This window comes from Watersipora subatra, chromosome 1 (assembly GCF_963576615.1).
Source record: "Watersipora subatra chromosome 1, tzWatSuba1.1, whole genome shotgun sequence".
Classification (NCBI taxonomy): domain Eukaryota; kingdom Metazoa; phylum Bryozoa; class Gymnolaemata; order Cheilostomatida; family Watersiporidae; genus Watersipora; species Watersipora subatra.
The window spans coordinates 40,348,486-40,361,420 of record NC_088708.1 but is presented as its reverse complement, the minus strand read 5'-3'; the positions used below and the strand labels follow the sequence as shown (position 1 = coordinate 40,361,420).

The window sequence follows — 12,935 nt, the reverse complement described above, 5'->3', positions numbered from 1 at the left end:
TATTCGTATAAACAGTTGGATATTTTAATGCTCTGTTGCAGAAACTAACGATATGAATGTATTTATTTTCATAATGGATATACAGAGGAAGGCGTTCTACCCTTCTATGGCGTGCATCAATTTTTGCTCATAATAGTAAACTATTTTCTACAACTTTATTATGTAATAACATAACCGTATACTACAATATAAATTGATTTGAAAAAAGATAAGAATTGAAAAAAGCTCAGACTGCACAAAGAAATTACTAGAGAAACAAAATTGTAACAAACGAAAAAGAGAATGAGATCAGAAAAACTAGACTGTCGGCAAACGGCGATATTGACTGCAGAAACCAAACAAAGAAACGTAAGCATATGCAGGAGAAATTGAACTACTAGATGGGATGTTCTTTTCCTATAAAACATTTCCATAAGAACATACAAAACTCAAATAGGTAACATTAGCATAAGCGACAAAGCAAATACTATCAATCCAAAAACATCAGCTCATAATAGTGAACTCTGATTGGTCAAACTTACTTTTCTGGTATTACATCGTTACAACCATCTACAGTTTGCATTTTGTAAGAACAATACTTCTTGGAAATTGATTACGCCAAGAACCATTTGCTAAAGAGCTTTTGATAGATAGGTTTTTGAAACTAAATAAAATACAAATTTACCAGGAATCAAATGTGATTTTACTTCTATCTCTAGACCCATGGATTGCGCTTGAACACTAATGAGATAACTTATCTCCATCACAAAACTAGTAAAGGTGAGATAACTCTTCCTTTTTTAACCCTGTGCATAAGCGAGTAACTAGACAAGCTAAAGAAATGCCTGAACAGTCTATTAATGGTGAACTAAAAGGTGGATATTGCAACACTATCTGATATTATAAATCAATAGCGCCTAGGCAAGACTGCGCATGATAAAAGCATCTCTGTAAATAACGTAGATAGCTATAATAGCTAGCAAACAAAAATCATCGGAAAATAGACAGTTTTGTCACCGACCAACAAACATGGCGTCAGAAAGATGTTTGCGAAAACAAATAAAATTGTGTGTGGCTAGCGCAAACCAGTAGGCCGAATGGTGTCAACACGCGTCTGAAGGTCATTTATTCGAATGTCCTTGAGATGCAGCAGATGTTCTAGCCTCCGCACTTTGGCTTCTAGAATCTGCAAGCAGAACAAAGACAAGCTAATCGCAGATATCTTTTCACCATGAACCGGATATTGGCAGCATTTCAGTTAGGGTCAACCATAGCTTCAGTTTTAAACTATAACTGCGCTATCTGTACCTTATGTCGGATTAAGTCATATCAGTTTGCTGTACATGTACTCAAAATTTTCCATTGCACCAACTCCTGTTCATAGACCAGCTTGAATAACGACACATTTCGCTGGATCAATGTATCTGTATAAATGTGTTATTCTCATAACGCTATCACATCAATAAAAAAGGAATCAGGGAAAAAAGAAATTATCGGTGTCTACATGCACTATTTTAGAGCTAATCAGGGCGCTAGACCAAGCCAATAGTTACAAAATGAAACCATCACATCCCTCAGGATAGCTTACATAGGTAGATAGAGTGAATCAGCACTTTTGATTAACTATCCATTGAAAGTTCGCAAACCTGCGCCATGCAATAGGCTAAATGTCTGTGTCCACAAGCCATGCAATAGGCTAGATGTCTGTGTCCACAAGGTAAGGGCAGAGTAGTAAGGCGTAATGTGATGATGAGCTGTTATAAAATTCTTGCTGAATGTGAAAGGAAACTCTAAACATTCAGATTTGATAAACTAACCAGACTTTAGGGAACAGTAGATCGATACTAGCTGGTAGCATTTGTCAACCAAAATGTGACACGCAAGCAGTGACGGTACTTCCTTATAACCCAAAAGCCAAGGAGCACATTTCTTTGCTTTCTCTGTTAGGGTGAGCAGCACAGTTTGTCTATTTTGGTACAGGCCAAGAATGGTCCACTATTCTGGTACAAGCCAAGAATGGTCCACTATTCTGGTACAAGCTAAGAATGGTCCACTATTCTGGTACAAGCCAAGAATGGTCCACTATTCTGGTACAAGCCAAGAATGGTCCAGTATTCTGGTACAAGCCAAGAATAGTCCACTATTCTGGTACAAGCCAAGAATGGTCCACTATTCTGGTACAAGCTAAGAATGGTCCACTATTCTGGTACAAGCCATGAATGATCCAGTATTCTGGTACAAGCCAAGAATTGTCCATTATTCTGGTACAAGCTAAGAATGGTCCACTATTCTGGTACAAGCCATGAATGATCCAGTATTCTGGTACAAGCCAAGAATTGTCCACTATTCTGGTACAAGCCAAGAATGGTCCACTATTCTGGTACAAGCTAAGAATGATCCACTATTCTGGTACAAGCTAAGAATGGTCCACTATTTTGGTATGATTTAAGTTTTTGCTTCTTTGCTATGCAGATTAAATGGCGCACATAAAGCAGGGGTGCTCGAAGCGCTACATGTAGCTACGTTAAAATCATTCACGGCTTTAATTTGTACTGTAGTGCACTGCTAGTTGAGTTTGTGATTTAGTAGTGTAACTACCTACTAAATAAGTAAACAGTGAAGGTAATTAAAGCAATTTTGGAGATCATATCTATACGCCTAAAGCTCAGTGTTTGTCGTTCATCTGTTGATCTGTTCGTCTGTCGTGTGTCCAGATCTATGTGCGTAAAGCTCGGTGCTTGTCATTCATCTGTTCGTCTGTCGTGTGTCCAGATCTATGCGTGTAAAGCTCCGTGTTTGTCATTCATCTGTTCGTCTGTCCAGATCTATGCGCGTAAAGCTTGGTGTTTTTCGTTCGTCTGTTGATCTGTTCGTCTGTCCTGTGTCCAGATCTATGTGCGTAAAGCTCGGTGTTTGTCATTCATCTGTTCGTCTGCCCAGATCTATGTGCGTAAAGCTCGGTGCTTGTCGTTCATCTGTTCGTCTGTCGTGTGTCCAAATCTATGCGTGTAAAGCTCCGTGTTTGTCATTCATCTGTTCGTCTGTCCATATCTATACGCCTAAAGCTCGGTGTTTTTCGTTCGTCTGTTGATCTGTTCGTCTGTCCTGTGTCCAGATCTATGTGCGTAAAGCTCGGTGTTTGTCATTCATCTGTTCGTCTGTCCAGATCTATGCGCGTAAAGCTCAGTGTTTTTCGTTCGTCTGTTGATCTGTTCGTCTGTCCTGTGTCCAGATCTATGCGCGCAAAGCTCTGTGTTGTTCGTTCGTCTGTTGATCTGTTCGTCTGTCTTGTGTCCAGATCTATGTGCGTAAAGCTCGGTGTTTGTCATTCATCTGTTCGTCTGTCCAGATCTATGTGCATAAAGCTCGGTGTTTGTCGTTCGTCTGTTGATCTGTTCATCTGTCGTGTGTCCAGTTATAGCGTTAGTTGTAACAACAAAAATATGCTTGGCACTAGATTTGAACTCAGCACTTCCAATTCTGGAGACTGGCATTAACCCATTAAGCCACACGAGCGACAACGCTACTACTTGTGATACGATGGGTTAATCGTGCTCACAGTCATTATATCAGTTAGAATACGCATAACAAGGTTGTGTGATGCATAACCTCACTGAGCTGGCTTCGTGGCTTTTATTATAGTAAGTTGAACAATAAATTAGCTGAAATTTAACAATATACCATGTTTTCTCAAATTAGCCAATTTGCTAATTTGAGAAGACATGGTAAAACAGCCAATGGCAACTTCATTACTTGCCAATGTTTATAAGCTGTTTTTATTATACAAGTATTTCTATATATTTTTATATGTAATATTATATTAATTATTTATATAGTTGCATAGCTACAACTACAATTTTAAAATATTACTATATATTGTTACCTGTATGGTTTCATCACGTGATAAACACTCTTGAATTTTCTCTTCCAGTTGTATTTTGGGAACATAGCCAGGTGGTACTGTCCCTAGCGGCGAGGGTCGCGGCAGTGCTCCCCTAATAGCTCTACAACAGATGTAGAAGTTGCTTTCCGAAATACATACAATTTTTTAAAAACGTGAAAGTTAAAATGTTTTAGTTTTATTTAAATGTTAGGAACTGCTACAAAGAGATATATGAATCACAGCAACAGAGACATTTTTAAATTATAAGAACCCAACCTACAAAATAATGGAAATTTTTAAAAACACAAACTATGAAATAATGGAGAACCATAGGAACCTCAAATCAAAATTGAGAAAAAAATGGATGAGAATCACAAGAAGGATAGAGTCAGACGAGGAAGGGGAATCATACGAACACTCAACTATGAAGAGGCAGATGAATCGTAAGGGTCTCAGCTAAAAACTATGAGATCATATACCCAAGAAAACTTCTGTGATGTAATGACTGGGAAGTATATGTAACCATGTTGTATAGCCTAAATTATTGAAAAAGTACATGGGTAAAAGCACATCCCGCCTAAAATTGAATAGATACAGACTTCACGACCTTGAGAACAAGGTAGAAGTTCTGCATGCTCAAAATGTTTGAAGGATCATTTGCTATATGTAATATTAGATAACCATGTCTAACGGCTTTACATTTACACAGAAAACTCTCATGAGGGTATGTGATACTTTTATGACTCGCTCTATCAACTTCCTGTTGGTTGTTGGCTTGTTCTTTAAATACAATGTGTACAACAACTGCCACAAACCAAAGACGACTATAGTCTAAAAACATAGCTGAGGTATCAGCTTAACCGAACAATCAGTCATGAGCTGGTCTGTATTAAACTGTAGTCACCCTCGAGACTGTGTGTCTTACGATCTATGTAAGTTCTAACGAACACTATCAATAAACTATGAGAGTTTTGAGCTTACTTTGGCTGAGTTTCTTGGACATCTTTCTTAGCTTGACTGGCTCTCGGAGTTGTTTCTGATAAACAAGAACAACAAAGGAGGTTACTAAAGACATGTCACTAAAACATAATAAACAGACATAATAAATAGACAAGAGCAGAGTGAAATCGTCAATATAACCAATCAATCGTCAATCATTTCTATTCATTTGAATCCTGAATGAAAATTATTTTCACAAGCAGCAGTAAATGGTTTACAGATTTTCAAACTGATTCAACTCATTTCAAACTACCTACTATATATATATATATATATATATATATATATATATATATATATATATATATATATATATATATATATATATATATATATATATATATACTAGCTGTGCCACCCGGCGTTGCCCGTGTAATAGAAGAGTATTTGGACAGAGAATTGATTTGTATTTAACATATAACAAAATTTGCCATTCTGCCATTCTAACTTTCAAACTACATAATATGTAGTTTGAAAGTTAATTTTTATGCTTAGTCAAATTTTAACAAATTTCTTACCAAACTTATATATATATATTATTTATTAATATATATATATATATTAATTATCATGAGAAAAGTTTTTTGTCTAATAAACAATGAGAAGTAGTGAGAGTTTTGCTATTAGCCAGTTTAATAATGTGAGCGAACAGCTCGTGACGTTATGCTATGACCGGCGTCATACTCAAAGCAGTTAGGTTTTGCTCTGATATAATGACTTATATTGGCAGGCTAGCAATTCGACTTCCGTAGTCTAGTCAAGCCATCAGACTGGTGAACGGCTTGGTCCGAGATCGAATCCTCTTCAGTACGGAATATTTATTCCAAGATTTAAAGAACTATAGCCAGATTTCTGATGATGACACACGGACAGACTTTGAGAAATATATATATAATATAGCAGACTTTGAGAAATATATATATAATATAGATATAGATACATATATAATAAAGTATAGGCCAAAAGTCAGCATAAAGTGCTCGATACTAAAGTAGAGCTTACTATAAATTTGGTAAGAAATTTATTAAAATTTGACTAAGCATAAAAATTATTAAAAGTTTCATATTACACAAAAGGTGTGTAACACTCATCAGATAAAATGCTTAGTGAGGACTATACACAAAATTCTGCATTAGCTGGTAAACTGAATTAAAATATGTGTGTAATAAAATTGTGTATAATACCTGAGCTTTCATTTCAGTTTACCAGCTAATGCAGAATTTTGTGTATAGTCCTCACTAAGCATTTTATATGATGAGTGTTACACACCTTTTGTGTAATATGAAACTTTTAATAATTTTTATGCTTAGTCAAATTTTAATAAATTTCTTACCAAACTTATATATATATTATTTATTAATATATATATTAATTATTAATATATATATTATTTATTAATATATATAGGCCTATATTATTGATTAATATATATATATTGTAGTGTAAATATATACATGTATATATATTTTTTAAATATATATATATCATTTTTAATATATATTTTAGTGTTGGACAAGGAGAACAAGAGGGCTACTATAATAGATATAGCAGTACCCAATCACTATAACATTGTCAAGAAATGGAAGAATTGGAAAAAATATCTCCCACACGGAGAAAGGAGATTGCAAAGTGCTGGCATGTAAGAACAACTGACGAAATGTCTTATCTAAGCAATTAGAGAAGATCAAGACAAGGAGGACCTGGCCATGGCAGAACTCTCAACTAACTAATGATATTGCTTGGTTGCATGAAAAACAAAATAGAGCTGCTCAAGGAGCAGAAGTGAAAACGTAAGCTCTCTGCCAATCCACCATAATCAAAATCACTGAGACAAGAGATGTTAAACATCGTATATTGTGTAAGTATATGCATATTTCATAGCCGTATAACTAACAATGTCATGCTGCCGCAGCGGATAGTTTGTTCCAGGTGCTTTATTGAACTTGAGATGAATTATTAACAGAAGAGTCTTTGCCTTAGAAACAAGTGTAAGGTTTTTTAGGAGAACATAGCTTGAATCCCAAGGCCACTGCTGATTATTCATAAGCAAGCCTGACAACCGGTATGGTAAATACAGAGAAGTATTCCATCAGCTTATAACGATGTGAAGTTGCTTGCGCCACATACAGTCAGCTTATGGAAACTCGGCTTATCATCTAGAGAGTTGATTGTATTCTTGACTTATCCAGTATCCATCGGAACTTCATCATCTGATTCTCCTTGATGCCATCCTCATTTGCGCTTTTTCTATTGTCCACTACTCCTCACCGTTGAGAGTAAAAAGCAGTAGTCATACTCTATTAGTTGTCTGTAGGAACTCTGTAGCCCAGAAAATAAATTGCACACCAATCGCGCTATTAGCAAACCGTGATGGCTGCGAATCACTCGAGTACGAATGCCCACCCAAGAGTGCCCACCCAAGAAAGTATCTTATGTAGATCCTTCTCATGGCACTGTTAGCTGAGAGTCACTGTTAGCTGAGTGTCACTGTTAGCCGAGTGTCACTGTTAGCTGAGTGTCGCGGTTAGCTGAGTGTCACTGTTAGCTAAGTGTGGCTGTTAGCTGAGTGTCACTTTTAGATAAGTGTCACTGTTAGCTGAGAGTCACTGTTAGCTGAGTGTCACCGTTAGCTGAGTGTCACCGTTAGCTGAGTGTCACCGTTAGCTGAGTGTCACCGTTAGCTGAGTGTCACTATTAGCTGAGCGTCACTGTTAGCTGAGCGTCACTGTTAACTGAGCGTCACTGTTAGCTGAGCGTCACTGTTAGCTGAGCGTCACTGTTAGCTGAGCGTCACTGTTTGCTGAGCGTCGCGGTTTGCCGAGTGTCACTGTTAGCCGAGTGTCACTGTTAGCCGAGTGTCACTGTTAGCCGAGTGTCACTGTTAGCCGAGTGTCACTGTTAGTCGAGTGTCACTGTTAGCCGAGTGTCACTGTTAGCCGAGTGTCAATACCTGGTTAGCAACATGACCCTACCCTCTGTCGTTCTTGCTGTCAATGATGAGCATATCTGCCGGGGTGCATAAGCCGATGAATTCATTTATTTACAAACCTGGATCATATACATCACATAAACTATTTCATTACCCACATGAGAACTTTTACAATATTTTGCAATGTTAATTTATAACCATGCTCATTGAAAACACATATATAAGCCCTTTTTTGAGAGGCCACAATTATAACTGCTTTATCCATATAATAGTGATCGCTAATTTAATCGTTAGCATTGTCAATAAAAGACAATCAAATGCATACACTGGATCAACCGTTGTGAGTGGAAGTGCAAAACCAAATCATCATGTGTGTTCATTTTATGATGCCCAAGCGCAGAATGAGACATGGTGCCAGTAGCCATCACAGATACAGCCAAAAGACTGCATAGACTGTAAAAACCTAAGGTCAGATATGGTCCCATAAACTCTATGGTATGTCTTAGTGGCTTAGGAGACGTAAGAGAACCAGCAGTAACTGAACAAGTAAAAAGAAAGGCTTGTAATACATGAATTTTAGTTTTATTTAAAAATCTGCTAAATCCTCAAAGATATAATTACACGACGGCCTATGGTCCAACAATAGTGTTACAATGGAGTGTAAAAACAACATGAATAATACAGATCACACAGAAATTAAACCGTGTGAAAACAAGACAAAAAGTGACACAATAGACAAAGATATTGACACAAAAGCAAATACTGCGCAGTAGAAGCGCATACCAGCGACTAGCGAGAAACAAGGGAGACAAGCTAGTTTACAGAATGTACTGCAGATATTGATATCTACAAACACTGAGCTGTTAACCAACTACTAAAACAGGAAATAGATAAGCTATTGCGTTAGACTTGGTGGATGGAAGGGGAGAAACGCTGCAATGGTAAGAAGAGAGTCTACCACACCTCATCCATAAACAACTAGAATCTTATACTGACCATAATCTGTTACAAATCTGTTGTCATTCACTAGAATGACCCTAGCTACAGGAAACAGAATGGATTATCTCTGAAATTGTGAATTTTATATATTACATTGTATATAGAAATCTAAATCAAAGACTCAATGATATAAGTTCGAATTTGCTTAATATTGTTTTTACGATTAAAAACCTAAAAACAGAATTAATGGTTTATCATGCTTTTGATAATGGAAAGGTATAATTATTCTGTACAAAATACTTATGATTTTATAAAAATAGTAAAGAAAAAGCGGATACAATCGACGACTCAGCCATCACACTCAACTAGTGGAGAATGAGAACAGATATTAAAGTTATTGAGAGATAATCAATTATTTCTGGAGACAAAACTTTAATAAAGGCCTTTTATCTCAAGTCGAATAAAGTTCAATATATCCTATGTAAGGATGCTAGCTGTATGTAGCTTGAAATGTGGGAGCCTAAAAAAGCATCGTCTCTAAAATCTTCAAGAACAATGGCAACGAGACAGACAAATTTTGCAGTGTTTAATTCTTGATTGACTCGGAAAGTAACCACACTTTGGGCTCCACCCATAGTGTTTGTGTTTACCTTGCTTGTACTGGTCGGCTTCTGGCTGCTCGTTCTGCTGTTTGTGCTTTTCCCACATAATTGTGTCTATCTTGGTTCTCAGCATCAATAACACCCTTTCTATCACAAACGGCTTGCAGTTGACGACCTGCTTGATGACATCATCAGCCAGCTCAAAATGTAATTTCTTGAATACTTTCCTGCAAACAGTCGTTTCTCTACATGGTTTGGTGTGCAGTAAAAAAAGTAGAATAAAAATAGGCGACAGAAATAAAAACAATTCAAGCATTGATGGACTATTTTATGAAAACACTAACCATACGAAAAAGTTAAAAAAAACATTCCGTCATCCATGTCTTTCCATCTGAGTCAGACTATCATTTAGCGAAGATGCACATCTGCCTATCGGTTTCTTCCAGTTTCATTGACACTCAATAAATTTTTCATCCATTCGGAAATAAATTATTAAGTGAGCAATTTAAAAATAACAAGAATGATTATGTGTTTCGATGGTTGTTTTTGTGTTGCAACAAGTTTATATCATCACTGCAGTTTATATCATCAATGCAGTTTATATCATCACTGCAGTTTATATCATCACTACAGTTTATATCATCACTGCAGTTTATATCATCACTACAGGTTATATCATCACTGCAGTTTATATCATCACTACAGTTTATATCATCACTGCAGTTTATATCATCACTGCAGTTAATATCATCACTAAAGTTTATATCATCACTGCAGTTTATATCATCACTACAGTTTATATCATCACTGCAGTTTATATCATCACTGCAGTTTATATCATCACCGCAGTTTATATCATCACTGCAGTTTATATCATCACTACAGTTTATATCATCACTGCAGTTTATATCATCACTGCAGTTTATATCATCTGATAAACATCATCACTGCAGTTTATATCATCACTAAAGTTTATATCATCACTGCAGTTTATATCATCACTACAGTTTATATCATCACTGCAGTTTATATCATCACTACAGTTTATATCATCACTGCAGTTTATATCATCACTGCAGTTTATATCATCTGATAAACATCATCACTGCAGTTTATATCATCACTAAAGTTTATATCATCACTGCAGTTTATATCATCACTAAAGTTTATATCATCACTGCAGTTTATATCATCACTAAAGTTTATATCATCACTGCAGTTTATATCATCTGATAAACATCATCAATGCAGTTTATATCATCACTAAAGTTTATATCATCACTGCAGTTTATATCATCAATGCAGTTTATATCATCACTAAAGTTTATATCATCACCGCAGTTTATATCATCACTACAGTTTATATCATCACTGCAGTTTATATCATCACTGCAGTTTATATCATCTGATAAACATCTTCACTGCAGTTTATATCATCTCATAGGATCACTCATTAGGAAGTATAAACATTTTTTTGAAAAGTGAAAAATTTTATTTCCATGTTCACTTAATATCAATAGTTCTAAGTACTTGCCAAAGCCTTGACACTTGATATACTTGCAGTTTAATGGGAACTGCTTTAAAGCAAGGTATAAGTTCTTTCAACCAATTGTATTCATTACTGAGTTTGATTTGATCTTAGCTTTGTTTCCTCAACCAATGCTGACGAAAGCAAATAAGGCCATTTGGAAAATAAATAAATAACGTAGGAGTTCCAAACTCAATAGTATTGAAAAATTGATTATCGATGCTATTGATATTGGCTCAATATCAATCTTAAACAATAGCGAGCAATACAATCATTACTTGACCGAAACCTTTCCAGTAAGTTCTAGATCTAACTTATGCATAAATTATAATAGTGTTGATGTTCAGTAAAAACTTCATATATAAAGTACAGAGTATAAGATCACTCAATAGTGAAAATGCAGCATAACTAGCTACGAAGCAGTAGTTTTGAATCATCAAAATAGATACCTAACATAAAAAGTGTCATCTGTTCATGTCTGAGAGTAGTTACTTGTAACATTACTTTACGTATGTAGTTTGAAAAGTGAGCGAAGAATCTAAATCTATTCCTCATACTATTTTAATTAATTTAATCAAACTAGATAAACTGCCAGTTGTATATTTCATTGCAATTACTTTCATTAATGTTATTCATATAATTACGAGTATATCAACTATAGTTATAATAGTTAAAATACTGGCTGCTAGCAAGTTATTTCAGGATTCTCACAAAAATTTCAATAAACTTGAAGGATGCTAAAAACCAAAAGACAATGCATCAAAATAGCAAGTTTTCAGATGCATACATGTTGCATGAACATCGTTACATAAACCTTTACCTGTTGAGAACATTCCAATTTTCCATTTTCAGTTTTGTTCCAGTAGCAGGAGGATAGTTGTGAAGCTCGACTAGCTTGGGAAAATAATTGGCAATCAGTTCAGCCACGAGCACTAAAATATTGCATTGAATTTATAATTTCATCTGATTACAAAGCAGCAAACATAATCTTGCACTTTTCATTTGAACAACCTTTTACCAAAAAAGACTCTCACCACCATCAGAAAAGTCTCTTGTTAAATTCTTTTTTGGTCTTGACAGTGCAATCTGATCTACCCACGCGTACAATTCCTGCAGCACTGCGTCATCTATCTCATCGGCAAAAGAGGTTGACGTACTTTGAGGTGGTCTCGCCATGTTCCAAAAGGCTTTAGCAAGCTATATAATGCTTAATCCAAATACTGCAAAGTAAATATATATCAATATACTTGACAAATCTGTATATCAGATTACTGGTGTACATTTAAAACGACACATTATTGTAATGCATATCATATATTAGCTTTTAGTACTATTATTATGGAATTGCTAAACTCAGCTATTTTTAATAGCCATATGCATCAAGCTATCCTGAGATCAGCGTAGTAAAATACAAGCCAGCTTTCATGAAAAGCCAATGGACTATCATATAACACTGAATATAAGGATATGTAAGACAGTGTATAACAGGATGGGTAAAAATATGTAACAAAAGAAGATACCCTAGTGACAGAAGAACAAAGAACACAAGATACGGACTGCGAGCGGCAAAACTACAAGACTGAGTGTTACGCTCTTGATTATCATTAAGAAAGGCGTAGTAACATTAACTCATATCTGTGCAGCTTTAGATTACGTAATACAGAGCCATACTCATTCACCAGTCACTTTGCTTGCAGCAATTATTAGTTGTGCATGAGAGCTAATACTCATTCGGTATTAAATAACTTGTAGCCAGAACCTACTTGCAAGCAGATAGTTAGCGCTGACCTCCACAACATTGGTGGCAGCAGTGGGATATCTGTAATTCTGTTGCTATTGAAATTTTAGCTGTACACGCAACCTAGTAATTGTTAAACAGCTCTCTGGAAAGAGATGGCTCAAGGAGGGACCCCAAAATGTCTACTAATCCATTCCTGCTGATGAGTAACCTATTCTTGGACGTGACTAATCCATTTACTGATACTGCTGAGAAACAGCCTAAACAGGTCATGCACTCCGATACGTCAGTGCACATCAGTACACATCGATGGGGCAACCTTCATTGATGATATGTAC

The 12,935-nt window shown here is 35.8% G+C and overlaps 1 protein-coding gene across 1 annotated transcript; it reads right to left on the bottom strand.

Moving 5' to 3' along the window:
- Positions 1-136: 136 nt before the first annotated feature.
- Positions 137-12,061, bottom strand: LOC137403411 (sperm flagellar protein 1-like). Its single transcript, XM_068089431.1, has 6 exons — positions 11,894-12,061; positions 11,680-11,791; positions 9,380-9,558; positions 4,844-4,898; positions 3,863-3,983; positions 137-1,165 (listed from the first exon to the last, which is right to left on the bottom strand). The coding sequence occupies exons 1-6, from the start codon at positions 12,033-12,035 to the stop codon at positions 1,055-1,057; spliced, it is 720 nt and encodes a 239-aa protein (XP_067945532.1). The 5' UTR covers positions 12,036-12,061; the 3' UTR covers positions 137-1,054.
- Between the last annotated feature and the right edge of the window lie 874 nt (positions 12,062-12,935).

Coding starts and splice junctions, on each gene's coding strand:
- LOC137403411 (XM_068089431.1), bottom strand. CDS start 12,035: ATGGCGAGACCACCTCAAAGTACGTCAACCTCTTTTGCCGATGAGATA. Junction 4,899..9,379: donor AGCCGACCAGTACAAGCAAG/GTAAACACAAAC, acceptor CTTGTTTATCAG/AAACAACTCCGAGAGCCAGT. Junction 1,166..3,862: donor CACGTGATGAAACCATACAG/GTAACAATATAT, acceptor TTCTGCTTGCAG/ATTCTAGAAGCCAAAGTGCG.